We start from the raw sequence: 27,270 nt of genomic DNA, 5'->3' as shown, positions 1-27,270 counted from the left end.
TTTGGTGGTTAATATATGTACCTGCCATCGATCTTTGGAATTTTTGAAAAATAATTTATAATTAGTTTATGGCAGGCAATTACAATTTTTGCTGGACACTGGTCCAAATAAGAAAATCGTTTTTTGATTTATATTTTTCACAATAATTTGTGCACATTTAAACAATTTTGCTATTTATTTGTTGTCCCTTCTGTTATGCGAAATTCATTCTGAATGGAGTATAGTTGTCCTAAAATTAATATATTTATGCAAATGCCTTTTAATAAAATAGACAACAAAAAAGCTATTATAAGAATCCTTAACTAATTGACAATTACATAAATCATGCCGTTAAGCAGCCTTCAATTTTCAGTTGAGTTTTGGAAAACAAGCAAAGCAATAATAGAAATAAGTCTGTTATAAATTCAGCAGGAAGAATTAATTTAAGTATTTTATAAGTCTTTCTATGTGATTCCAATTTCTGATCGGATAATACAATTTTTATTTTTACTTATACGTAAAAGTAATACCAATTTATTATTATGTGCGAAATGACATTCGAAAAATGTAAAAATTTAATTGTGTGACATATGTGGAATTATAGATTTACAACGATTTCCTACACTCAGAAAAAAAGAATTCGAAATGTATGTGATTGTTACAGTTTCCCCGCGTCAGGGAATGACTGAATAAGAAAATATTGCGAAGTGCCACCAGCGTTGTGTACTCAACTCAAATGTATTCAAGGCTACCGCGATGCTGATAGTTAATAGTACTGATATTCATTAATAAGGGACTTAACATATATATGGATGCACGGTTCTTTTTTTTCTGACTGTAGGAAATCGATAAAAGTCTTTTGGGGCGATTTATCAAAATCGAGATTTTAATTTTGTTGCTAAGTTCGTTAATGTAAAATCTGACTGCGAAATACTTTTTTGGGTGGCTTTATCCAAGAAATACCGATCTTTATAGTTCCAATTTTCAAGTCTCTATCTCTCTCGAAAGAAATTGCGTTTACACCTATTTACAATGGCAATTTTGGTTTTTTTACAATATGTAATAATTTTCTGTCTTAATTCGAAAACTGCAACAACAACAACAATAAAGAAAATAACAAGACCCCTAAATAACCCATGTTCATACCATATCGGATCTTCTTCGATGTTTTCAAAACAGAAGGTTGTGAATGGCACATCCTTTTGTATCCCCGAAACGATAGTGGAGCACATAGCTATACTAAATATACCCTAAAGAAAAGAATTTTATAATTAATTCAAATTTAATTATCAGTTGATTGCACTTTCACGCTACAAACCTTTATATGTATTCGCAGCTTTTGGGCATCGGACTTGGGTTCGCAATCGCATTCAAATCGATTGCGATTAATCAAAGCTTTGACTCCCTTAGGTATCTTGAGTAGTTCTTTCAGATCGGTCAGTTGGTTATGCTCCAAGTTTAATGTCTTCAGGCCTGGCAAAAATTCGTCAATTCCATTTGGTAGATGGGTTATATTATTTTGCGAAAGATTAATATATTTGATGCTTGTCAAGTTATTCTTGGGCAGCTCCTCGGGCAGTGTTGTGTAATTATTTCCGATAAGCGAAAGCTCCACTGGCTTCTCCCTCGACAAGCACTCAAAGTCCACATTTTTTGCATACGAACAGTTAAAGGAGTCTATTGTCGTTCTAATGCATCCACAAATCCTTTGAGAAGTTAAGCCCGTCGTCAAAGGAATTAATAACAACAAGATGCGCATCATTTTCTGAAATAAGAAACATTTCAACTATTATTAATATATGCTTGTAAAGAAATCGTTAATAATCGTGAGAAACACACAGAATAATATTCTTCCTGGAAAAAAAACATTAAAATTGTTATCCAAAACAGTGGAAAACACTAAAAGAAACAAGAGACAACGTGGCTGTAATGGACGACTCCGAAATACTTTGATATCATAAGTAATGTCAGCTGATAACAGTTAGCAGGATAACAGATAGCAACGGATAGCTGGGTGTAGCCAAGAAATACCGTCCAAGTTTGCCTCTCAAACTGTTGCTGTAACTCTTAAATTACGGGAGATATGGGATTTTCGAAATTTTGGGGCGGAAGTGGGCGTGATTGCTGAAGCCTTCTAGCAAACTCAGCTTGAGCAATAGGCTGCTGCTACAGGAGCATTAATTGTTGGGCGTTAAATTAATGTGCTACAAATATAATATTTAATGTTATTTATTATCTGCTAAAACCAGTTCTATGTTTATGTTACAGATTTTAATTCACTGCTATTATTCATTCATACCTTTACAAATCAATGTTTTATAGCCTTTCAATAGGTTGATTCATGTTTAAATATAAATGCTGCATAATTAAAAAAAAAGGAAGTGGGCGTGATCAAAAAAATTTGGAGAACGATATTAGTTACCCACATTCCAAGTTTCCTAGCTATTGCTCTTAGATTACGGCCAATATAGTCTTTTATTTAAATAACACGAGGAGTTTTTCTGTAGAAGTTATGTTTATATATAAATTTCAATATCTTTAGGTCCAGCGCTGCGCGACTGTCTTTGCTTAATGTAATGGAACGACTAATTGCGCTAACCGATTTTATGCGCGTCTTTACAGTGATCTTTTAAGAGACCTGCATATAGAATGCTGTGGCAACTCTATGTACATTATGCATACAGAAATATGTAAGCATTGTTGCTTTAACATATTAATATACATATGCATTATATATATAATAACATACCTTTAGATTAACCTAGCTTTCAAATTGTGAGATATATGTTTATATCGACTTACACCAAGGAGGCGGAGTAGGAGTGGCCATGCAATTTTTTATCTATCTCTTACAATTCTTGCCAGCAAAATACTTAAAAAATGTAAAACGCTACACTCAGAAAAAAAACTTTTTTGATCTGAAAAAATACAGAAAGGAGTTTGCTGACTAAGTCAAATACTATCTTCTATAAAACTAATCTATCGACGTCAATAATTAATAAATATTTATTGACTTATCTTATCCTATATATCATATAATCCCTCTTAAAAGTGGAACAACTTTTGCCACTTGGATGATTATTCCCGATTTGAGGTTCATTTAGTGTGTTCTGTGACTCTGAGCTTATAACAAGTCGGCTTTAGGAAAATGATAATAAATCGCAAAGCAGTATTATCAGTTTATAAATATAAGTATATATATACTCGTATATGTACATATAAGTATATATATAATACTAAATATTTTTGCAATAGGTCGGAGACAAAAACGTTGATAGAGAAGACGTCCTATGAGAAGTGGACCGGTAAAAAGCCAACCGTGCCACATTTAAGAATATTCGACTCAAAGGTTATTCATTAACATGCAAATAAATCGCAAAGCAGTATTATCAGTTTAGCTCGCTTTCGTCTTGTCCTGTTGAACTTGCTTTCACCGATGCCTTATGGAGGTTATGGACAATCAGCTGGTGTCTTCGTGCCAATTCGCCGCAATTAAAAGTGATGGAGCAAACTCACTAGCATTTTGGGATGATCCGAGTCCGAGTCGTCTCAATGTTCCCTGGATCCCACTCCTTTGTTCCTGACTTGTCTCAGTTGTCCCCGGCGATCTCCTCTTGGTGGCTGCGTTGGATTATTCCGCCTGTTGTTGCCGCCGGTTTGTCTTGTTTGTTTTTTTTATTTATATGTATATTATTTATTTATTTTATTTTAATATATAATTATATTCTATATTTTTCTATATCTGATTGCGAAATACTTTGCAAATTATATGGTGCCTTCATTGCTTTGCTGAGACAACCCTTACGATGTATTCGTATTGGCATCGGAATTGCAATCGCATTCAAATCGATTTCGATTAATCAAAATTTTGACTCTCATTGGTATCTGGAATAGTTCATTCGGATCGGCAAGTTTGTTATGCTCCAAGATTAATGTATCTAGGCCTGGCAAGGATTCGCCAATTTCATTTGGGAGACGGTTTATTTTGTTATGCAAAAGATTAATATATTTGGTGCTTTTAAAGTTGTACTTGAGCAGCTTATCGGGCAGTGTTGTGTAATTATTTCCGATATTCGAGAGTGTCTTCCGATATTCAAGACTGTCTTTCGATATTCAAGAGTGCATCACTGCTTCTTGCCAAAGCGAAGCATGCGAACAGCTCGTTGCCTCCTCGTAGGTTGCTGGAATGGGCACATCACTTACAACCATTGCGCTGAGTATATTAAATTGCTTCCTTGGGCGACTAGGTCTGCCCGTTCTTAGCAATTTCGATCTTCCAGGCTCAATTCGTGGGATCTGCTCTTCCTCCAGGTTTTTGTCATCTTTTGCACTTTCAAAAGATTCAGGTGTATCTGAGTGAGATGTGAGATCTTCCCCATCATCATCCTCTTCATCAACTCAATTCTGCTGTCCGCTCTTTGTTTAATCATTTTTGGCAATTACTTTGCGACAATTCGATTCAAATATGCCCACAAATATTTGACCACAGTTGTAACTGGCAACATTTTTCAGTTTCTTCTTTGCAGTGACCTTCGCACTAAGCCTCTGTCTAACTGTAAATACCTGCCCAACATTGCTGAGCTTTCTGCGCTCTCTTTCCTCCTGCCTTCTTCCTTCAACTTTATACATGGAATTTCAAACGTTGGAGGACCGTCGCACGTCTCGATGGCGACAACAAAATTCTCATGGATCGGGAAAGCAAAACAATGACCTTGAGCTCGTCAACTATTGCTACGAATATAATGATATTTGTTGGGTTGAAATCTTCTATGTCTCTGAAATTCAAAACATGCATCCCCAGGCTGCTGCGTCTTCTTCTAGTTAGGGCGACACATTCTGCTAGGATTTTCATCGAGGATTCCTCCTTTATAAACACCTTGTTGGTTGGGTGACTTCTCAGTTTAGAACGTGCCAGCAGACCGGTGAGTTTCCTAAGCCTGTTCTTCCCATTGGTTATTACTTGCTTAAATCGTTTTTTATTATAGCCACCCAAAAGACATCTGGCTTGTCAGAGTCCTGGTGCCGCAGCCTAGCTCCGTTGTCGTCTCTGTTTTTCCAACAACTCCTCAGCTCATGCAGCAACTTAAGGAACAGCAGCAGCAGCGTCATCAACAGCCAGAACGTCAGCCACAACACCGCCAGCTGCCGCAGCCGCAGCAGCAGCAGCAGTACCAACAGAACCACCCGCAGCAACCTCAGCAGCAGCAACACACAATTTGTTGTTGGCATTTAGAAAGGTATTTTCTGAGTGATTCTAGAGGGGTGCAGAGCCACAGGACAAATGTTATTGGTGCTTTTATTTATATCGCTTATTTATGGCACTTCTCCAAATGAAAAAAAGTGTATATATTTTGAAAGAGCAGCACCAACTTTAATTTATGGAGGGAATACTGTAACCATATGTTAAAAATTAAAATTTGAATTGAGTCGAAAGAATTAATTTAAGATAATTTATTTTGCACCTGAATATTTAAGGCTAAATGAGCAGCACTGCTGCACATTGGTTGTTGGTCTGTTGACTACCATTGAACGACGGAATCTCATCCAGGAACACTTCAAGATCGGATATTCACATCTCCAAATAGCTGAAATGGTGAATCTAAGCAAGTCAACTGTATTTTACATCATTCGGATATTCGTCGACGAAAATTGGATAGAGGACAAGGGCAGAAGGATCATCTTCGTTTTTTGATTTATATTTTTCACAATAATTTGTGCACATTTAAACAATTTTGCTATTTATTTGTTATCCCTTCTATTATGCGAAATTCATTCTGAATGGAGTATAGTTGTCCTAAAATTGATATATTTATGCAAATGCCTATTAATAAAATAGGCAACAAAAAAGCTATTATAAGAATCCTTAACTAATTGACAATTACATAATCATGCCGTTAAGCAGCCTTCAATTTTCAGTTGAGTTTTGGAAAACAAGCAAAGCAATAATAGAAATAAGTCTGTTATAAATTCAGCAGGTAGAATTAATTTAAGTATTTTATAAGTCTTTCTATGTGATTCCAATTTCTGATCGGATAATACAATTTTTATGTTTACTTAAACGTAAAAGTAATACCAATTTATTATTATGTGCGAAATGACATTCGAAAAATGTAAAAATTTAATTGTGTGACATATGTGGAATTATAGATTTAGCGTTGTGTACTCAACTCAAGTTTATTCAAGACTGCCGCGATGCTGATAGTTAATAGTACTGATATTCATTAATAAGGGACTTAACATATATATGGATGCACGGCTCTTTTTTTCTGACTGTAGGAAATCGATAAAAGTCTTTTGGGGCGATTTATCAAAATCGAGATTTTAATTTTGTTGCTAAATTCGTTAATGTAAAATCTGACTGCGAAATACTTTTTTGGGTGGCTTTATCCAAGAAATACCGATCTTTATAGTTCCAATTTTCAAGTCTCTATCTCTCTCGATCTACAATGGCAATTTTGGGTTTTTTACAATTTGTAATAATTTTCTGTCCTAATCCGAAACCTACAACAACAACAACAACAAGAAAACTTAATACACAAAGCAAAAGTATCTTGTCATTATACCATTTAGGAGCGATTTCGATTTTTTTACCACAGAAGGCTGTGAATGGCACAGACTTTTGTATCCCCGATTCGATAGTGGAGCACATCGCTATAGTAGATAAATCCTAAAGAAAAGAATTTTATAATTTATTCAAATTTAATTATCAGTTGATTGCACTTTCACGCTACAAACCTTTATATGTATTCGCAGATTTTTAGCATCGGAATCGCAATCGCATTCAAATCGATTGTGATTAATCAAAGCTTTGACTCCCATAGGTATCTTGAGTAGTTCTTTCGGATTGGTCAGGTTGTTGTGCTCCAAGTTTAATGTCTCTAGGCCTGGCAAGGATTCGCCAATTTCATTTGGGAGACGGTTTACTTTGTTATGCGAAAGATTAATATATTTGGTGCCTTTAAAGTTGTACTTGAGCAGCTCCTCGGGCAGTGTTGTGTAATTATTTCCGATAAGCGAAAGCTCCACTGGCTTCTCCCTTGACAAGCACTCAAAGTCCACATTTTCTACATACGAACAGATAAAGGAGTCTATTTTCGTTCTAATGCATTCGCAAATCCTTTGAGAAGTTAAGCCCGTCGTCAAAGGAATTAATAACAACAAGATGAGCATCATTTTCTGAAATAAGAAACATTTCAACTATTATTAATATATGCTTGTAAAGAAATCGTTAATAATCGTGAGAAACACACACAATAATATTCTTCCTGGAAAGCTTCCGCTCTCCAACCTAAGGAGAAACAACGGCCTAAAAATGTAAATAGAGAATAGCTGTGGGTGAGTAACCAACGGCGCATGTGCACAATTGTTGTTGCCCTTTTTGGGTGCCCTTAAATAGCCCAGTCTTACACGGAGCATATCGGATACATGGCGACCTCCGATATTAATCAGCCTTACCTGCACACCGCGGATCTCTGTGCAGGCGGACATCTCCTTTTCTCCGCAGCTCGTGGGAATCCAATGTATTCCATAAACAAAAAATCCCAAAAAGAGTCCGGTACTCTCTCAAAACCGGTAGGGAGCAATCCCAAACAAGTAGCGGAGGCAGTGGCTCGCAAGCCTGGCCAAAGCGGCAGCATGACAAAAGTGGCGGAAAAGTCTGTTTGTCAAGCCTGCGGCGAGGGTACAGGCCCAGACCAGATAAGCCCAGTACAACTACAAAAGGCGGGAAATATGGCATAAATAAACTGGCTACATGAGATCTTCGGGAGGATTCTGGAGACTGGCCGCAACCCACCGACATGGCTCCAGTCAAAAATAACTTTCATACCCAAAGCTGGGAAGCCATCGCACACCAGCGCCAAGGATTTCAGACCCATCAGTCTGTCATCCTTTATGCTAAAGATCCTGGAACGACTTATAAGTCTCCATCTCACAGCATCCATCGACCACAGGCTTATGTCGAAGTCCCAACATGCCTACAGGAAGGGCAGATCCACAGATACTGCCCTTCACTCTGTAGGCTCTACCATAGAGAAATCTCTACTCCATAAGGAGTATTGATCAGTAGGATTGATCAGTCACACCTAGTGAGGCACTTGACGCTATTCTGGACATCCCTTGTCTGGAAAGACAAGGAATGGAAAATGCAACACTCACGGCCATAAGACTCAGAGAATACTTCGCCTGGGCTACTCAGAGCACTGGCCATGCCTCAATCCTAGAAGGAAAGCCTACCATCCCTTCGAAAACGGATTACTGCGTGCCAGTAACACAATGGGATACTCCCTTCAACACATACTTCCCTCAAAGGGAGGAATGGGTTTATGGCACCCCCGGTCCACCGGCGACCATAACCTTCTTTACAGACGGCTCCAAACTAGACAACCGCGTAGGCGGTGGGGTCTACTCAGAGCAGCTCAACATACAGTTATCCTTCAGCCTTCCAACATACTGCAGTGTTTTTCAAGCTGAGGTACTGGCTATAAAGGAAGCTATAGACTGCCTAGAAAGGCTCAAAAGCCCTAGCAATATAAACATATATATTGATAGTCAGGCAGCGATCAAATCCATCAGCTCGATATCTTCAAATTCGATATCAGTAACAAGCTGTCGCAAATCTCTACACGAGATGGCAAAACAGCATGTTATTAGCCTAATATGGGTCCCTGGCCACCAGGACATTGAAGGCCACTGTAAAGCTGAGCTATCTAGGAAAGGTACTATACTACCACTCCTCGCGGATAAGGAAGGTATAAGTATGCCTCTAGCTACCTGCAAGCTCAACATCAAAGAGGAGTACAGGCGCAGGTCATGCAGCAAATGGCAAAGTGCCACCTGTGCCCGCACAGCACACCAGACATGGCCAATTCTTAACTCCAAGCGCAGCAGAGGGCTGTGCAGTCTAAGTCGGACCAACTGTTCTGCAGTGATCCGAGCTCTAACTTGGCACTGGCTGGTAGGCATTCATGCCAACAGACTCCAGGTGCCATACAATGACTGCAATAAATGGAATCTCCGGAACATTTCTTCTGCCACTGCCCAGCACTTGCTAGGAAAAGGCTGGAAATCTTGGGAAACCACTCCCTAACTGATTTATCGGTGCTCCGACACATGAGACCGGCCAAGATAGCGAAATTCATAAACGCATCCGGCTGGTCAAATGTTTAAATTGTAGAAATGCTTTGGAGGCACGACTGTAGGAGGAAGTACCCCCTAGATCCCCCTTTCGGCATCACAACGGGCCAAATATGGCCTAAGTGTGTCAGCCCATAGGGCTCCTGTCGAATTCTGTCCGCTCCCGGTACGCCTGGTTGTGTGTGTTTTGGTCGTCCGTCATTGCCATAAATCGTGGTCGATTATATCTCTGCGCGGATTCCCTGTGGCTGTATTGTGGAGATTCCTGGCGCATTTGTGGCGGCTCCATGCGGTGTCGTGGTGGTTCCATGGGTCTCGGTTGCTCCATGCGGCTCTGTCGTCTCAGCTTTTCCCTGTCCGCTTCGAGTTCCTCGAACGCTTCGGCCAAATGCATCAATTCTGCCAAATTATTGAATTGATATGGCCTGGCGTAAGCTCGTAGATCCGGGAGGCTGTTGTTGTATATTTTATTAAGCTCTTTTTCCGCTGAATACCGCAGTGGCCACATGAGCTTCTGCATTTCTACCATGTACACTTTAAACGGTTCGTGCATCGCGTGCCGTCTTCGGGAAACTTCGTCCTTCAAGTTTTCGAAATAGTCTCTTGGAAGGAAATACTCCTGAAAACTTTGGACGAATGCTACCCATCTCGTCCAGTGCTGGTTGTTGGCTACATACCACTTAAGAGCCATTCCCTGAAGTAATTCGGGCATGGCCCTGGGAATTAAATTCAGGTTCAGTCCATATGTATCTGCTGACCATTCGACTTGTTCCAGGAATTCCAGAGGCTTGGTGGTGCCGTCGAAACGAAAATTCCATTCGCGGACTTGTTTCGCTACTCTGGGGTATTCCTGGGACATAGTCGGTGCAGATTGTTCGTTTATGGCCACTCTTCTTTGTGGCTGTGATGTGGACGCTACCCCCCAAAGAGTATTATTGGCGTCTCGAGTCCGCGCTGCTGCGCTTGTTGCCGGGATGCTCAGCTGGGCGAAATTTATATTCGTCGACTCTCTTGCATCTGCACCATTTTCTGGTTATCTGGCCGGCGATTGTCTGCCATGAATTGCCGCCAGTTCCTCTAATCTTGCGCTATATGGCAATCTGTTTTCGTGAGTACTCACCCAGTCTTCAAATTGTCTGCGCATAGCATCCAAAGTTCCGGATAACTTCACTTCGAATTCAGCTCCATATTTCAGCACTTCGTCTTTTTTTAAATTGTACACCCACGCGCGAACCATTTTTATTTTATTTTATTTTAATATATATTGTGTGTTTTAATTTATTGCAACCACCAAAGTTGGGCGCCAGTTGTAACGAACCTATTTGCTAGGTGGTATGATTTTCACTGCATGATGACAATTAAAAAACGACTTAGGTATGCTTCCACCGCGATAAATTGGCCATCGTCGATTCAGGCATTGCTCAACACTGATGGTTGGAATGATCCGAGTCATCTCAATGTTCTCTGGATTCCACTTGGTTCCTGATTTGTCTCAGTTGTCCCCGACGATCCGGCGTTGGATTTTTTTATATAATTATATTCGTTATTTTTCTATACTGCGAAATACTTCGCAAATAATCTGTTTGCGTTATCCGCTTTTTGATTGTATTCTTAAGTTGGGTTATCGAGCGCAGTATCGATATCCCTGTTATTAACATTAGTAATCGGAATGTTCTATTGATCTTCTACATATTTTCAACAGTAATAATGAAGAGATGCAACCATGAAAAAAATTCCCTTACATAATTATTTCTTTCTCGTTTGCTTCTTATGCCCTCATCTCACCCAATCACATTGATTTACCACATCATGTTCATTTTTTTAGACTATTTAATTTACAATTCATATGATACATGTAACATCGTGATACCTAACCTCTTTGTTGGCCAACACTAAATTCGCTTATATATATTTAATACAATTTTATCTATCTACTTAATTTAAAGCTTACAAAACATTTATGTTTTTTTTTTCTATTATTTGGCTTTAAAAGTTGCCTTGGTTAGGGCCGATCAGCTGTCTTTGGCTCACTCTGCCGTAATTAGGCGGGAACAAACTCACTGATGTGTTGAGACGATCCGACTCGTCTCACGGTCTCCGGGCATTGATTTCCTGGTTCCTGAGTCCAGTTGGCCGATTTCCTCCTTGATGGTGGCGATGAATAGTTCCGCCTGTTGTTGCTGCCGGTTTATCTTGTTTGTTTTTTTTATTTATATATATATTATTTATTTTATTTATTTTTATATATAATTATATTCTATATTTTTATATATCTGATTGCGAAATACTTTGCAGATTATATGGTGAATTCATTCCTTTGCTGAGACAACCCTTAAGATGTGTTCGTATTGGCATCGGAATTGCAATCGCATTCAAATCGATTGCGATTAATCAAAATTTTGACTCTCATTGGTATCTGGAATAGTTCATTCGGATCGGCAAGTTTGTTATGCTCCAAGATTAATGTATCTAGGCCTGGCAAGGATTCGCCAATTTCATTTGGGAGACGGTTTATTTTGTTATGCAAAAGATTAATATATTTGGTGCTTTTAAAGTTGTACTTGAGCAGCTTATCGGGCAGTGTTGTGTAATTATTTCCGATATTCGAGAGTGTCTTCCGATATTCAAGACTGTCTTTCGATATTCAAGAGTGCATCACTGCTTCTTGCCAAAGCGAAGCATGCGAACAGCTCGTTGCCTCCTCGTAGGTTGCTGGAATGGGCACATCACTTACAACCATTGCGCTGAGTATATTAAATTGCTTCCTTGGGCGACTAGGTCTGCCCGTTCTTAGCAATTTCGATCTTCCAGGCTCAATTCGTGGGATCTGCTCTTCCTCCAGGTTTTTGTCATCTTTTGCACTTTCAAAAGATTCAGGTGTATCTGAGTGAGATGTGAGATCTTCCCCATCATCATCCTCTTCATCAACTCAATTCTGCTGTCCGCTCTTTGTTTAATCATTTTTGGCAATTACTTTGCGACAATTCGATTCAAATATGCCCACAAATATTTGACCACAGTTGTAACTGGCAACATTTTTCAGTTTCTTCTTTGCAGTGACCTTCGCACTAAGCCTCTGTCTAACTGTAAATACCTGCCCAACATTGCTGAGCTTTCTGCGCTCTCTTTCCTCCTGCCTTCTTCCTTCAACTTTATACATGGAATTTCAAACGTTGGAGGACCGTCGCACGTCTCGATGGCAACAACAAAATTCTCATGGATCGGGAAAGCAAAACAATGACCTTGAGCTCGTCAACTATTGCTACGAATATAATGATATTTGTTGGGTTGAAATCTTCTATGTCTCTGAAATTCAAAACATGCATCCCCAGGCTGCTGCGTCTTCTTCTAGTTAGGGCGACACATTCTGCTAGGATTTTCATCGAGGATTCCTCCTTTATAAACACCTTGTTGGTTGGGTGACTTCTCAGTTTAGAACGTGCCAGCAGACCGGTGAGTTTCCTAAGCCTGTTCTTCCCATTGGTTATTACTTGCTTAAATCGTTTTTTATTATAGCCACCCAAAAGACATCTGGCTTGTCAGAGTCCTGGTGCCGCAGCCTAGCTCCGTTGTCGTCTCTGTTTTTCCAACAACTCCTCAGCTCATGCAGCAACTTAAGGAACAGCAGCAGCAGCGTCATCAACAGCCAGAACGTCAGCCACAACACCGCCAGCTGCCGCAGCCGCAGCAGCAGCAGCAGTACCAACAGAACCACCCGCAGCAACCTCAGCAGCAGCAACACACAATTTGTTGTTGGCATTTAGAAAGGTATTTTCTGAGTGATTCTAGAGGGGTGCAGAGCCACAGGACAAATGTTATTGGTGCTTTTATTTATATCGCTTATTTATGGCACTTCTCCAAATGAAAAAAAGTGTATATATTTTGAAAGAGCAGCACCAACTTTAATTTATGGAGGGAATACTGTAACCATATGTTAAAAATTAAAATTTGAATTGAGTCGAAAGAATTAATTTAAGATAATTTATTTTGCACCTGAATATTTAAGGCTAAATGAGCAGCACTGCTGCACATTGGTTGTTGGTCTGTTGACTACCATTGAACGACGGAATCTCATCCAGGAACACTTCAAGATCGGATATTCACATCTCCAAATAGCTGAAATGGTGAATCTAAGCAAGTCAACTGTATTTTACATCATTCGGATATTCGTCGACGAAAATTGGATAGAGGACAAGGGCAGAAGGATCATCTTCGTTTTTTGATTTATATTTTTCACAATAATTTGTGCACATTTAAACAATTTTGCTATTTATTTGTTATCCCTTCTATTATGCGAAATTCATTCTGAATGGAGTATAGTTGTCCTAAAATTGATATATTTATGCAAATGCCTATTAATAAAATAGGCAACAAAAAAGCTATTATAAGAATCCTTAACTAATTGACAATTACATAATCATGCCGTTAAGCAGCCTTCAATTTTCAGTTGAGTTTTGGAAAACAAGCAAAGCAATAATAGAAATAAGTCTGTTATAAATTCAGCAGGTAGAATTAATTTAAGTATTTTATAAGTCTTTCTATGTGATTCCAATTTCTGATCGGATAATACAATTTTTATGTTTACTTAAACGTAAAAGTAATACCAATTTATTATTATGTGCGAAATGACATTCGAAAAATGTAAAAATTTAATTGTGTGACATATGTGGAATTATAGATTTACAACGATTTCCTACACTCATTCCAAAGGAATTCGAAATGTATGTGATTGTTACAGTTTCCCCGCGTCAGGGAATGACTGAATAAGAAAATATTGCGAAGTGGCACCAGCGTTGTGTACTCAACTCAAGTTTATTCTAGACTGCCGCTATGCTGATAGTTAATAGTACTGATATTCATTAATAAGGGACTTAACATATATATGGATGCACGGCTCTTTTTTTTCTGACTGTAGGAAATCGATAAAAGTCTTTTGGGGCGATTTATCAAAATCGAGATTTTAATTTTGTTGCTAAATTCGTTAATGTAAAATCTGACTGCGAAATACTTTTTTGGGTGGCTTTATCCAAGAAATACCGATCTTTATAGTTCCAATTTTCAAGTCTCTATCTCTCTCGAAATCTACAATGGCAATTTTGGGTTTTTTACAATTTGTAATAATTTTCTGTCCTAATCCGAAACCTACAACAACAACAACAACAAGAAAACTTAATACACAAAGCAAAAGTATCTTGTCATTATACCATTTAGGAGCGATTTCGATTTTTTTACCACAGAAGGCTGTGAATGGCACAGACTTTTGTATCCCCGATTCGATAGTGGAGCACATCGCTATAGTAGATAAATCCTAAAGAAAAGAATTTTATAATTTATTCAAATTTAATTATCAGTTGATTGCACTTTCACGCTACAAACCTTTATATGTATTCGCAGATTTTTAGCATCGGAATGCGCAATCGCATTCAAATCGATTGTGATTAATCAAAGCTTTGACTCCCATAGGTATCTTGAGTAGTTCTTTCGGATTGGTCAGGTTGTTGTGCTCCAAGTTTAATGTCTCTAGGCCTGGCAAGGATTCGCCAATTTCATTTGGGAGACGGTTTACTTTGTTATGCGAAAGATTAATATATTTGGTGCTTGTCAAGTTATTCTTGGGCAGCTCCTCGGGCAGTGTTGTGTAATTATTTCCGATAAGCGAAAGCTCCACTGGCTTCTCCCTTGACAAGCACTCAAAGTCCACATTTTCTACATACGAACAGATAAAGGAGTCTATTGTCGTTCTAATGCATTCGCAAATCCTTTGAGAAGTTAAGCCCGTCGTCAAAGGAATTAATAACAACAAGATGAGCATCATTTTCTGAAATAAGAAACATTTCAACTATTATTAATATATGCTTGTAAAGAAATCGTTAATAATCGTGAGAAACACACAGAATAATATTCTTCCTGGAAAAAAAACATTAGAATTGTTATCCAAAACAGTGGAAAACACTAAAAGAAACAAGAGACAACGTGGCAGTAATGGGCGTGGCCTACGACTCCGAAATACTTTGATATCATAAGTCATGTCAGCTGATAACAGTTAGCAGGATAACAGATAGCAACGGATAGCTGGGTGTAGCCAAGAAATACCGTCCAAGTTTGCCTCTCAAATTGTTGCTGTAACTCTTAAATTACGGGAGATATGGGATTTTCGAAATTTTGGGGCGGAAGTGGGCGTGATTGCTGAAGCCTTCTAGCAAACTCAGCTTGAGCAATAGGCTGCTGTTGTAGAGGAGGATTAATTGTTGGGGGTTAAATTAATGTGCTACAAATATAATATTTAATGTTATTTATTATCTGCTAAAATATGATGTTAAATTTTAATTCACTGCTATTATTCATTCATACCTTTACAAATCAATGTTTTATAGCCTTTCAATAGGTTGATTAATGTTTAAATATAAATGCTACATAATTAAAAAAAAGGAAGTGGGCGTGATCAAAAAAATGTTGGAGAACGATATTAGTTACCCACATTCCAAGTTTCCTAGCTATTGCTCTTAGATTACGGCCAATATAGTCTTTTATTTAAATAACACGAGGAGTTTTTCTGTAGAAGTTATGTTTATATATAAGTTTCAATATCTTTAGGTCCAGCGCTGCGCGACTGTCTTGCTTAATGTAATGGAACGACTAATTGCGCTAACCGATTTTATGCGCGTCTTTACAGTGATCTTTTAAGAGACTTGCATATAGAATGCTGTGGCAACTCTATGTACATTATGCATACAGAACTATGTAAGCATTGTTGCTTTAACATATTATTATACATATTCGCGATAATAACATATAATAACAATTACCTTTCAGATTTGATGACTCTACTTTCAAATTGTGAGATATATGTTTATATCGACTTACACCAAGGAGGCGGAGTAGGAGTGGCCATGCAATTTTTTATCTATCTCTTACAATTCTTGCCAGCAAAATACTTAAAAAATGTAAAACGCTACACTCTGAAAAAAAAACTTTTTTTGATCTGAAAAAATACAGAAAGGAGTTTGCTGACGAAGTCAAATACTATCTTCTATAAAACTAATCTATCGACGATAATAATTAATAAATATTTATTGACTTAATCTTATCCGTTATATTGTCATATAATCCAATAATCAATCAATCTTAAAAGTGGAGCAACGTTTGCCACTTGGATGATTATTCCCACAGTAGAATCAACTTAAAAAAAAAACTCATATATTATATATTTATAACATAATTTTGCCACTTGGATGATTATTCCCGATTTGAGGTTCATTTAGTGTGTTCTGTGACTCTGAGTTTATAACAAGTCGGCTTTAGGAAAATGAAAATAAATCGCAAAGCAGTATTATCAGTTTATAAATATAAGTATATATATACTCGTATATGTACATATAAGTATATATATAATACTAAATATTTTTGCAATAGGTCGGAGACAAAAACGTTGATAGAGAAGACGTCCTATGAGAAGTGGACCGGTAAAAAGCCAACCGTGCCACATTTAAGAATATTCGGCTCAAAGGTTATTCATTAACATGCAAATAAATCGCAAACCAGTATTATCAGTTTAGCTCGCTATCGACTTGTCACTGTTGAACGCATTGCTTGTCACCGATGCCTTATGGAGGTTATGGACGATCAGCGGGTATCTTCGTGCCAATTCGCCGCAATTAAAAGTGATGGAGCAAACTCACTAGCATTTTGGGATGATCCGAGTTCGAGTCGTCTCAATGTTCCCTGGATCCCACTCCTTTGTTCCTGATTTGTCTCAGTTGTCCCCGGCGATCTCCTCTTGGTGGCTGCGTTGGATTATTCCGCCTGTTGTTGCCGCCGGTTTGTCTTGTTTGTTTTTTTTATTTATATGTATATTATTTATTTATTTTATTTTAATATATAATTATATTCTATATTTTTCTATATCTGATTGCGAAATACTTTGCAAATTATATGGTGCCTTCATTGCTTTGCTGAGACAACCCTTACGATGTATTCGTATTGGCATCGGAATTGCAATCGCATTCAAATCGATTTCGATTAATCAAAATTTTGACTCTCATTGGTATCTGGAATTGTTCATTCGGATCGGCAAGTTTGTTATGATCCAAGATTAATGTCTCTAGGCCTGGCAAGGATTCGCCAATTTCATTTGGGAGACGGTTTATTTTGTTATGCAAAAGATTAATATATTTGGTGCTTTTAAAGTTGTACTTGAGCAGCTTATCGGGCAGTGTTGTGTAATTATTTCCGATATTCGAGAGTGTCTTCCGATATTCAAGACTGTCTTCCGATATTCAAGAGTGCATCACTGCTTCTTGCCAAAGCGAAGCATGCGAACAGCTCGTTGCCTCCTCGTAGGTTACTGGAATGGGTACATCACTTGCAACCATTGCGCTGAGTATATTAAATTGCTTCCTTGGGCGACTAGGTCTGCTCGTTCTTAGCAATTTCGATCTTCCAGGCTCAATTCGTGGGATCTGCTCTTCCTCCAGGTTTTTGTCATCTTTTGCACTTTCAAAAGATTCAGGTGTATCTCAGCGAGATGTGAGATCTTCCCCATCATCATCCTCTTCATCAACTCAATTCTGCTGTCCGCTCTTTGTTTAATCATTTTTGGCACTTACTTTGCGACAATTCGATTCAAATATGCCCACAAATATTTGACCACAGTTGTAACTGGCAACATTTTTCAGTTTCTTCTTTGCAGTGATCTTCGCACTAAGCCTCTGTCTAACTGTAAATACCTGCCCAACATTGCTGAGCTTTCTGCGCTCTCTTTCCTCTCGCCTTCTTCCTTCAACTTTATGCATGGAATTTCAAACGTCGCACGTCTCGATGGCGACAACAAAATTCTCATGGATCGGGAAAGCAAAACAATGACTCTGAGCTCGTCAACTATTGCTATTCCAATTCCGGCAAGCTGATCCATGCTTTGCCCCTCCGCCATGCGTGAATTGAGCTACTTTTTGTATAGCGAGACTTTGCGCACCGGCCCGCTTGGCTGATGAACTTCGCGCACCTTAGTCCCTGCCCTCTGCGACGTTGTGCAGTTCGTGATGTATCCCACCTGCGATGCCTTAAAACTTAGCGTAATCGTTGCCAATGTCAATATTATCGCCAACATCAGACTCCAGTAAATCCCCCGACGCAACTTTCCATAGATCCGCATGCACCAACACCTATTAATATTCATTAATGAGGGACTTAACATAATTTTCAGCAGTAATTAATTAATTTGCGTTTCATTCGTTTCAGTTTAAGGACGATAGAGGATCAGGCGACTCTATCCATCCCTACAGAAAGCTGAATAGATCGCCTCAGAGATGAGCTGGCCAGGCTGGTGTCCAAACCATTATGAATCGTGTCAGCAAGAGCAAGATCTGAATCTATACTATTTAGAGTTGATGCCGTTGGTTCCAGACCCGAAGGAGGAAACCATCTAACAAGCTGGAAGGGATGCCCCGCTTATTAGCTGCCATTGCCAAGGTACGGCAGCTTGTGGTCCAGTTTAGAAGGCGGTCTCAAGACTTACTGAAGTCAGCACCTATTATTATTATTAATATTATTATTTACTAGATCTATTGTGCCCCCTTCTGAACGCTTATAGCTGCTCCACCAACCCCACCTGCTGCACGAATGCTAGAATCATTGTTGGGAATGCTAGAGTCAACTTGGGAACTTGCAGCAGCAGCAGCAGCAGCGTCACCAACAGCCAGAACATCAGCCAGAACATCAGCCAGAACACCGCCAGCAGCCGCAGGAGCAGCAGCATCAAAAGAACCACGTCCAACAACATGAGCAGCAGCAACACATAATTTGTTGTGATTTGTTAGAAAGGTTTTTTTCTGAGTGGTTCTGGAGGGGTACAAATGATATTGGTGCTTTTATTTATATCGCTCATTTATGGCACTTCTTCAAATGAAAAAAAGTGTATATATATTGAAAGAGCAGCACTAACTTTAATTTATAGAGGGAATACTGCAACCATATTTTAAAAATTAAAATTTGAATAAATAGATTCGAAAGAAATAATTTCAGATAGTTTATTTTGCCACTGTATATTTAAGACTAAATGAGCAGCACTGCTGCCAATGAATATTGGTTGCAGGGTCAGCTAATGTGAGCTTAGGCAAGCAAGCAGTGCAGTGACAGCCAGTAAATGTAAGCATTGCAATTTTATCTTATCCTATTTATTTATTTATACACGATTTTCGGTATTGATGCTGATCAAGAATATATATAATTTACTATAGATATTATGCAAATTTATTGCATTACCAATTTGACAAATTAATAATAATATTCTAAAAAAAATGCGTAGTGCAAAATGAGCTGAATATATTTAATTTAATTATATATATATTAATTTAATATTCATATTAATTTTATATATATTTAATGCATTAATAATTTGACGACATAGCAGCACTGCTTGCAATGAGCAGCTCTACGTTGGTTGTTGTCTCAGCTATCATATATATTTTTTTGATATTCATATTTTATTAATAATATGACGACATAATAAGAATTAAAATATTTATATTTACGGCTAATTGAGCAGCAGCGCTGCACAGTGGTTGTTGTTCCAGCTATTGCAAGCAGTGCACGTAGCACTACACGACGAGTGCATAAGGCCAGACCAAGCAGTGCAAAGCTAAGCCAACGAGTGCTAATTTTTGTTGTTTTTTTTTTGCAGTTACTGTTAATGCGCATATGCGAAAAGTGCTCACTGCTTGCAGCGCAGCCAGCGTCGGCGGCGTTTCCCAGTGCTGCGCAGTCAGCAGCAGGCAGCCACCTCCCCCACACACACACACACACACACACACATAGCAGCAGCAGTTGGCTGGCTGTAGTCAGTTTTGGACAAACACTCCGAGAGGCACGTCAGGGCCACAGCGTGTCGCGCTTCTCGACTCTCGATTGTTGTTGTTGTGTTGTGTTGTGTTTAGTGTGTGCCTGCGTGCGTGTGTATGATGCGTGTGTCTGTGTCGCCGAGTGAGAGTGTTTGTCTATGTGTCTGTGCGTGTGTGTGCAAAAGACCAGCCAGCAAAAATTATACTGCTGCTGCTGTAATCGCCACAAAATCAAAAAAATAATAACAAATAAATGAAATAAATAATAATCCGAAGTGGAAGTGCAACACAATATAAACATATATAAATATACATATATATATATATATATACACATATATATATATATATATATATATATATATATAAATATATATATATATATATATAAAATATAGATAAAGAGCAGCGACAACAAATTTGCGGGGGTGCGTGTTGCAACAACAATGTGCGGGGCAGCTTCGTGTCAACTGTCAAAAGTTAGTTTTATTTTCCTATTTTTCTATTTTTCCCACAGGTCTTTTTTTTTGTCTACTTATATAGAATGTGTCTGTCTTTTTTCCTACTTACTTTTCTACGTTTTTTTTTTTGGCAGTGCTAAGAGGCGTGGCGTAGGCCTGAGCTGTTGTTATCTCTGTATATATATATATATATATATATAATAACTATATGTATTATTGACTATTAACTTTTAAGTATGCCAAAAATGTAGAAAGCGAGAAAGAGAGCGAAAGTGTTGAGTATCTTTTATTTACAGTTGCAAGAAAAAATAATAGCAACACTTTGAAATTTTATCTTTCGAATCAGAAAAAACAAAGCATTTATTTTACATATTTTTCATATGTTTTTTTATTTTTTTCAAAATATATTTAAATAATTTTTTAATTGATAGGCAAAAGGTGCGAAAAAGTAACGAACAAAATTCCATTACCATAACATAATTGTTGATAGCCAAAAAATAAAACATTCGTTTTGCAGTTTTTCTAAAGGTTAATTGTGAATATATTGTTTTGCATTTCCCCTACAAAGTTTCAATATAGAAAAGTGAAATAAGGAATAATATGAAAAATAGTAGTAGACTTATGCACTTTATAGACATAGCTATTTTTTAAAATTATATTTAATTTTTGAATTTATTTTAAGTGCGTATTTAGAAATGCTGCTATTATTTGATTCGTTAATTTTGTTCCTTTTTTCATATCATTTCTCACTTTTTAAGAGTCTTCTTCCAATTCTTAACAAGTATTCATGAATATTCGTTAAGTTCACAAATTTAATAAAATTGACCATGTACCACAACTTTATGTCTTTAAGCATAGTTTTGCAAGACTGGCTTTGTCATCAAATATTACTCATACGCCGTGTGTGAGCAGTTTTAGTTTTTTCGCATTTAAAGGAATGAAACATACATGAATGAAATCATCCTCACACACACACACGCACACCTACACCCCCCCCCCCTCACACACACACACAAACACACACACACTGGCCAAACACGTGCATGCTCTGTGTGTGTTTGTTTGGAATGCGTTCAACTCCCGCAAAAAAAAAAGAAAAAGAAAAGCGAAAAAACGAAGAGAAAACAACAACAAAAAAACTGAGTTGCTAATGTCCAAAATGACCAGTGTTTAGAGTCACGCAAAGTTACAACAACCAAGAACTGCCTCAAATAGAATATGTAGGTAAATAATGAGTGTCATGGAAAAGACTCGAAAGGAACAGAACTGAAAAGAATAGCATAGGATATAGGATATGGAATATAGGAATAGGAACAACAACAACAGAAACGTCCTAAGCATATAAAATTGCTGCCACTACGAGTACTTGCAACACCAGCAACAACAACAAGCGTAGCAACAGTAGGCAGCACATTAGCATTAGCAAATACAGTGGTTCAAGGCATATAGTTATTTATTTATGATTTATTTTTATTATGTTTTTTATATTCTAATTATTTGTATTATTAATTTTACTTTATATTTTGGCATATATTTGTAAGTGGAGCTTTATTTTTATTTTATATTATAGTTAATATATATTTTGTCATCTATTGAAATTCAAGTTAGCAACAAGAAAAGTAAAATAAAATAAATAATGAAGCCTTAAACTTTTTTTAAGTAATCGCAAATAAATTTAAATGTTAACATACAGTTGCAGTTGTTTAAAGTGTATATTTTGTCATCAAAAGTAGTACAAAAATAAAGATAATAATTAATTGATCCTTAAACATTTTTATATATTTTGTAAATTAATTTAAACATTTTTATAGAGGTCTCTTCAACAATGCTTTAAACATTGTTCTTAACTTATTATTCAATTTATTTAAATATTTGTTTATTCAAGTAGTCGGGATAAGAAGTAAATATTATATTTTATAAATATAGTTATTAAATATATAGTATATTTTCAAAAAATTGTGCAAGTTGGAATATAGAAATACATCAAAATACGTAGACTTACCTATTTTGTATGATATTGTTTTCATATTTAATATATTAATATATTTTACACTTAATAAATATTAAATTTGAAAGATATTAAAATTTATTTCCTTTAAATAGGTTCTTGTCAGATATGTATACAAATTACTTATTTTGCGTTAGTTTTATAAAATAGACTTTACATAGTCGTTGGTGCAACCCTAGCAGTATTTCAGAGCATGCGGCAACACTGGTTGACCAGACATTGAGCAGATTGTGTTTCGCTATAATAAATCATGCATATCTCGTATTTGATTTGTTCTGCTTTTATTTTTCTTATTTGACTTATTTTTTATTTGTTTGTTGAGTGAGCTGCGGAAAAATGCAAATACATTGAGAAATAATCATATAATGCCTTTGACTGACTGAAGGGGAAACAACAACAACTATGACAACAACAACAACAACAACAGCATTTTGTAGCATAAATAATTCCACCCACAACCAGCAGCTAGGAGAAGAAAATAATGAAAAAAAGATTACAGCAGTCACTAGGGCGACACACTAAAAAAAATAAAAAACGACGTCGGCGTCGTAGTCAGCGTTGGCCGCAGAGCAGCGCTGCATTCGTTACACTTTTATCTCTACTCGCTGCTCTCTCTCTCTCTCTCTCTCTCTCTCTCTCTCTCTCTCTCTCTCTCTCTCTCGTGTCAAACTAACCTACATCAACAGCTGTAAAAGCGGCACCCACGCAAAAAGCGCATTTTTTTCTTTTTTTTTGCTGCCTGCCCTTAACATTGTTGCTCTGCTTCTGCCTCTTCTTCTTCTTCCTGCACAGTGATACAGTTAAAAACAAAAACAACAAATAACGAATTAATAGCAAAAGAGAAAAGGCAAGAAAGGAAAATAAAAATTAAAAAACTAGTGCACAAAATTATAAAATGAATAATGCAAGTGTGGATCGCATTAAAAATTACAAATTAAATCAAATGAAAATTAATTACAATAAAATATATTAAAACATAAATAAAAAATTTCATTTAACACAAAGTCGAATGAAATAGAAAAATTAAATCAAACTAAAATTAAAAATAATGCAACTGAAGACGAATGAAAATTAAAAATGAATTAAAAATTAGTCCAAATATGGCCTCATTTAATGCAAATGAAGATGAGTGAAAATTACAAATTAAAAATTAAATTAAATTAAAAATTAAATGAAAAATAAATTTCAAAAATAAAATCGAAAATAAAAATCGCCTCATTTAATGCAAATGAAGACGACGCTGGCGAGCGTCTTTCTCTCTCCCTCTGACTGACTAACAGACTATCTCTCTGTCTCTGTCGCTCTCTCTCACTCTCTCTCTGTCACTCTCACTTTTAATGCTTCGGGCGCGTTATCCTTATCTGTTAAACGCTATTAAAACGCGCTCTCTGTTAACTGCGCTCTCTGTCAACTGCTCTCTCTCTCTCTCTCTCTCGGTAGAGTGTTCTCCCTGTGCGCTGCTCTCTCTGTGAAGTGCTCTCTCTTTGTTTAAACAGCTGTTTATGCGGTCTCCTTTTCTGCGTCGACGCGTGTCTAACATAACCTCAAACAACAACTACAACGACAGCAGCAGAGGCAGTAGCAACAACAGCAGGCGCAGTAACTGCAGTAGTAACAGCGGCAACAACAAAAACAGCAGCCATAACAGCAGCAGAGGCAGCAGCAAAAGCTCTTCTGCCGTCGCAGCGACGCCGCTTCGCAACGTCGACGTTGACGTCAGCGTGTGCCGCAAGCGTTCAACTTTATTTGCGCGCTCTGCCTTCGCTCTCTCCCGCTATTCACTGCTATTTCGTTAGACACTCGCTCAATTTGACGACGACGACAGCATTTATCCTTCGGCTAAACTTTAGCTTCGGCAGCGACGCCGCACGCTTTGGCTGCTGTCGGCGTCGACGTGAACAGTAACAACAACACCAGAAGTAGCAAAGGCAAAAACAGCAGCAGCACCAACAGCAGGAGCAAAAGCAACGACGACGTCGACATTAACAGCAACAACAATAACAGCAGCAGCAACGTTGACAGCAGCAGCTATTATTACTTTTGCTGCTGCTGTCGACGCTGACGTTAACATCAACAAAAACAAATCTCCAGCTACCAACGTTAACAGGAATAATAACTGCAGCTGCAAAATTAATAAATTTGTTCGCTGTGGCCGACGAAGGCGCCAACGTTAACAGAAAAAACAACAGCAATAACAACAGCAGCTGCAAAAGCAATAACACTGCTCGCTGTTGCCAACGCCGACGTCGACGTTAACAGTAACAACGGCAGCGTCAACATTAACAGCAAAAACAACAACGCAACGTCAGCAGCAACGTCAGCAGCAGCAGCAGCGTCAGCAGCACTAACAGTTGCTGTTTGTCGCTGTTTTGTGCATTGACAATAATATGAGGAGTGGCAGTTCCGAATTGCTACTCGAGCAGCAGCAGCAGCAGCAACAGCAGCAGCCACTTACAGAGGAGCAACAGCGATTACGTAAAATCCGTGAACTGGCACCAAAAAAGAAAAATGGCAATCGTCGGTTTCGTTCGTGGCGCGAACGTGTTCGCTTTTATTCGACATCGACGTTTGCGTTCCTCTCGGTAACAGCGGGCGCCTCACTGTTATTTCTCGTCCCCCTCTATGTGGATCCGGCGATATCGACGCTGAGCCACGATTTCATTGATCGTCCGACGCTGTGCACGACGACGCGACGCGAAGATCTCGTCGGCATCTTCAACTGTTCGTGGAGTTCGTGTCGCGAGGGCTGCACCTCAGATCTGTATCGGTGTGTGCACATTTATGTTACGTTCATTGAGGAGAATATAACGATACCGCTCAATATGACCGATTACACTAATTATACGTCGGAGTGGGAACAGTCGAGCGAAGCGACACTGTTAGTTAACATTAAGGGTTGCGGTTATCCCCCGACGGTGACTTGCAAGAAATTCAATGGCTATTATGGCATCGAAGGCGCCATCTATCCGTGCTTTTATTCGCGCAAGAATAAAACGGTTGTGCTCACCACGTACAATCATGACGATCAGGTGGCGCTAATCATTAATTTCTTCGTCGTCCCCTTTGTGATAACGGTTATCTCGTCGATCGCACTCTGCGTCATGCACTGCGACTGCCGCTGCAAAAAGGATCGCAGCCATCGGCGGAATCGGCCGCAGTGCCGCAGGCCACGCATCGAGAATCTCAGGTGAGTAACGACAGGCGATGAGCAGCAGCCACAGCAACAGGATATTGGGAACAGTTAAAGTGTAAACAGCGTGTTGCATGATGCAGTCATGTGGAAACACATTTCTTATGTTAAGGTTACTCAAATTAAATTGGAAACAGATAGATGTGTGTGAAAAATAGTGTGTAATGCAATAATGGATGATGCAGTTTGTTAAGTCATCAATTTAAAGTGGGAACAGACTAAGTGAAATATATATTAAATATAATGCCTGATGCAGAAATCTATACAAATTCATATCAAGTGGAAGCACGAATCTTATATTTTATTAATCGAACTGTACAAATATTGCTTAATCTACTTATCCATAATAATGAAGTGAATACAAATTAAATAATCAATTAAAGGTTAGACTAAGTCTAAATAGAGGTTCTAATTTAATGCCGCATGTTGCAGAAGTGGACGCCAATCAAGTGGAAACACACTTCTAAACTTAAAACGGGAACAGATAAAAATGTGAAATAAAATATTCTGTAATGCAATGATGCATGATACACGAAATTAATTGGAAACAAATATTTTGCAATAAAATGATTCAAAGATAAATTTAAAATAGGTCAGATTAAGTTTAAAAATAGTGCATAATCTAAAGTAATGATGTGGAAACACATAATTTATATTAGAGATATAAATCGATATAAAACAGGTCAAATAATTTAATGATACGTGATACAGAAATTAAGTGGAAACAATTATTTTATGTTAGAGTTAGTAAATGGATCATAGATTAAAATACGGAAAACTGAAATATGATTTCTGACTTAATTCAAAAGTGTATGCAAGTTAATGTCAAGTGGAAGCACATCATTTATTTTCAAATTATTTAATGATCAATTTTAAATGGGCACAGACTAAGTAAAATACATATAAAATATAATGAATGTTACAGACGTGGACACAAATTAAGTGGAAACGCATCTTCTCTGTTAATGATATTATCCAATATATCCAAAATATCCAATTTAAAGCTTTGGTAAAGAATATTAAGATGAATATATAAATAAAAATATAATTATAAATATAAATATAATATAAGTAAATCGAGTGTCTGAAATGAATTAAGCTGGAAATTACAAGAAACGAGTTAAAGAAATACTTAAAAACAAAAGATATTCCCTTCAAAATAATTTATACACAAAGTAACTTTAACTAAATAAACAAGCACTCAATTTATGTTCATTGACAGAAACAAGTTAAAGAAATATTTGAAATGGAAATATATTAATTCAAACATATATTAAGATTAATATTACTACTACTATTATCGCTGACCATTTTACAATTGACTAATTATAGTGTTTATTTTATTACTTAATTAAAAGTTCCGGTTTCTGGTGCGTCCCTTCCAAGTGGATTAATTAATTATTATTAATATTAAACTAAGGCTGGCTTTTGTTATCTATATTGAATATGCATTTTTATGGGTGGAATAAAATTATGAATAGGATTTTAGAAGTGGAAGACGTTATTCACTGTTAAAAAAAAAATAATAATAATAATAATAAAAAAATAAAGTTTATGAAAAGTGTTTCAGAAATATCAGCGTGTTGCTATTCTTTTTGTCACCACTGTATAAAATATAGCTAATCCTAGTGATAAACTTGGCTGTCAACTTTACCGAGGTTC

The 27,270-nt window shown here is 37.4% G+C and overlaps 5 protein-coding genes across 11 annotated transcripts; 3 read left to right on the top strand and 2 right to left on the bottom strand.

Annotated features, from left to right (window-relative positions):
* Positions 1 to 513: 513 nt before the first annotated feature.
* LOC116805991 lies at positions 514 to 3,560 on the bottom strand. The gene is made up of 3 exons (XM_032741582.2): positions 3,496 to 3,560; positions 1,298 to 1,744; positions 514 to 1,229 (listed from the first exon to the last, which is right to left on the bottom strand). Exons 1-3 carry the CDS (start codon positions 3,499 to 3,501, stop codon positions 972 to 974), a joined length of 711 nt encoding a protein of 236 aa, XP_032597473.2. The 5' UTR covers positions 3,502 to 3,560; the 3' UTR covers positions 514 to 971.
* A 17-nt stretch (positions 3,561 to 3,577) lies between these two features.
* On the top strand, positions 3,578 to 4,850 carry LOC122322496. 4 transcript variants are annotated; one of them, XR_006246646.1, is made up of 2 exons: positions 3,578 to 3,634; positions 4,492 to 4,850. XR_006246646.1 is itself a non-coding variant. In XM_043214932.1 (2 exons), the coding sequence occupies exons 1-2, from the start codon at positions 4,166 to 4,168 to the stop codon at positions 4,802 to 4,804; spliced, it is 438 nt and encodes a 145-aa protein (XP_043070867.1). In that variant the 5' UTR covers positions 3,666 to 4,165; the 3' UTR covers positions 4,805 to 4,850. The 4 variants fall into 4 exon arrangements, 1 of the variants encoding a protein (XP_043070867.1); XR_006246645.1 differs by lacking the exon at positions 3,578 to 3,634 and adding an exon at positions 3,666 to 4,325; XR_006246644.1 differs by lacking the exon at positions 3,578 to 3,634 and adding an exon at positions 3,666 to 4,342.
* Positions 4,851 to 6,153: 1,303 nt separating this feature from the next.
* Positions 6,154 to 10,351, bottom strand: LOC122322481. Its single transcript, XM_043214791.1, has 4 exons — positions 10,235 to 10,351; positions 6,715 to 7,155; positions 6,543 to 6,646; positions 6,154 to 6,190 (listed from the first exon to the last, which is right to left on the bottom strand). Exons 1-4 carry the CDS (start codon positions 10,349 to 10,351, stop codon positions 6,154 to 6,156), a joined length of 699 nt encoding a protein of 232 aa, XP_043070726.1.
* A 1,173-nt stretch (positions 10,352 to 11,524) lies between these two features.
* On the top strand, positions 11,525 to 18,335 carry LOC122322518. 4 transcript variants are annotated; one of them, XM_043215113.1, is made up of 3 exons: positions 11,532 to 11,956; positions 12,158 to 12,324; positions 17,946 to 18,335. In XM_043215113.1, exons 1-3 carry the CDS (start codon positions 11,832 to 11,834, stop codon positions 18,047 to 18,049), a joined length of 396 nt encoding a protein of 131 aa, XP_043071048.1. In that variant the 5' UTR covers positions 11,532 to 11,831; the 3' UTR covers positions 18,050 to 18,335. The 4 variants fall into 4 exon arrangements, 2 of the variants coding, with proteins under 2 accessions (XP_043071048.1, XP_043071047.1); XR_006246671.1 differs by lacking the exon at positions 17,946 to 18,335 and having other exon boundaries at positions 11,525 to 11,991; positions 12,158 to 12,516; XR_006246670.1 differs by lacking the exon at positions 17,946 to 18,335 and having other exon boundaries at positions 11,525 to 12,008; positions 12,158 to 12,516.
* A 6,397-nt stretch (positions 18,336 to 24,732) lies between these two features.
* Positions 24,733 to 25,627, top strand: LOC6569810 (protein tipE). The gene has a single exon (XM_001995823.3). It carries the CDS (start codon positions 24,806 to 24,808, stop codon positions 25,607 to 25,609), a length of 804 nt encoding a protein of 267 aa, XP_001995859.1. The 5' UTR covers positions 24,733 to 24,805; the 3' UTR covers positions 25,610 to 25,627.
* The last annotated feature ends 1,643 nt before the right edge of the window (positions 25,628 to 27,270 follow it).

The sequence above is a fragment of the Drosophila grimshawi genome, unplaced genomic scaffold (assembly GCF_018153295.1).
Source record: "Drosophila grimshawi isolate 15287-2541.00 unplaced genomic scaffold, ASM1815329v1 contig_311, whole genome shotgun sequence".
Lineage (NCBI taxonomy): Eukaryota > Metazoa > Arthropoda > Insecta > Diptera > Drosophilidae > Drosophila > Drosophila grimshawi.
The sequence above is the reverse complement of the archived record's forward strand: the minus strand, read 5'-3'. Positions and strand labels throughout refer to the sequence as shown.

Coding starts and splice junctions, on each gene's coding strand:
- LOC6569810 (XM_001995823.3), top strand. CDS start 24,806: ATGAGGAGTGGCAGTTCCGAATTGCTACTCGAGCAGCAGCAGCAGCAG.
- LOC116805991 (XM_032741582.2), bottom strand. Junction 1,230..1,297: donor AGCTGCGAATACATATAAAG/GTTTGTAGCGTG, acceptor TCTTTTCTTTAG/GGTATATTTAGTATAGCTAT.
- LOC122322518 (XM_043215112.1), top strand. CDS start 11,832: ATGGGCACATCACTTACAACCATTGCGCTGAGTATATTAAATTGCTTC. Junction 11,957..12,157: donor GGGATCTGCTCTTCCTCCAG/GTTTTTGTCATC, acceptor AACATTTTTCAG/TTTCTTCTTTGCAGTGACCT.
- LOC122322481 (XM_043214791.1), bottom strand. CDS start 10,351: ATGGTTCGCGCGTGGGTGTACAATTTAAAAAAAGACGAAGTGCTGAAA. Junction 6,647..6,714: donor ATCTGCGAATACATATAAAG/GTTTGTAGCGTG, acceptor TCTTTTCTTTAG/GATTTATCTACTATAGCGAT. Junction 6,191..6,542: donor ATCGAAATCGCTCCTAAATG/GTATAATGACAA, acceptor AATGAATATCAG/TACTATTAACTATCAGCATC.
- LOC122322496 (XM_043214932.1), top strand. CDS start 4,166: ATGGGCACATCACTTACAACCATTGCGCTGAGTATATTAAATTGCTTC. Junction 4,291..4,491: donor GGGATCTGCTCTTCCTCCAG/GTTTTTGTCATC, acceptor AACATTTTTCAG/TTTCTTCTTTGCAGTGACCT.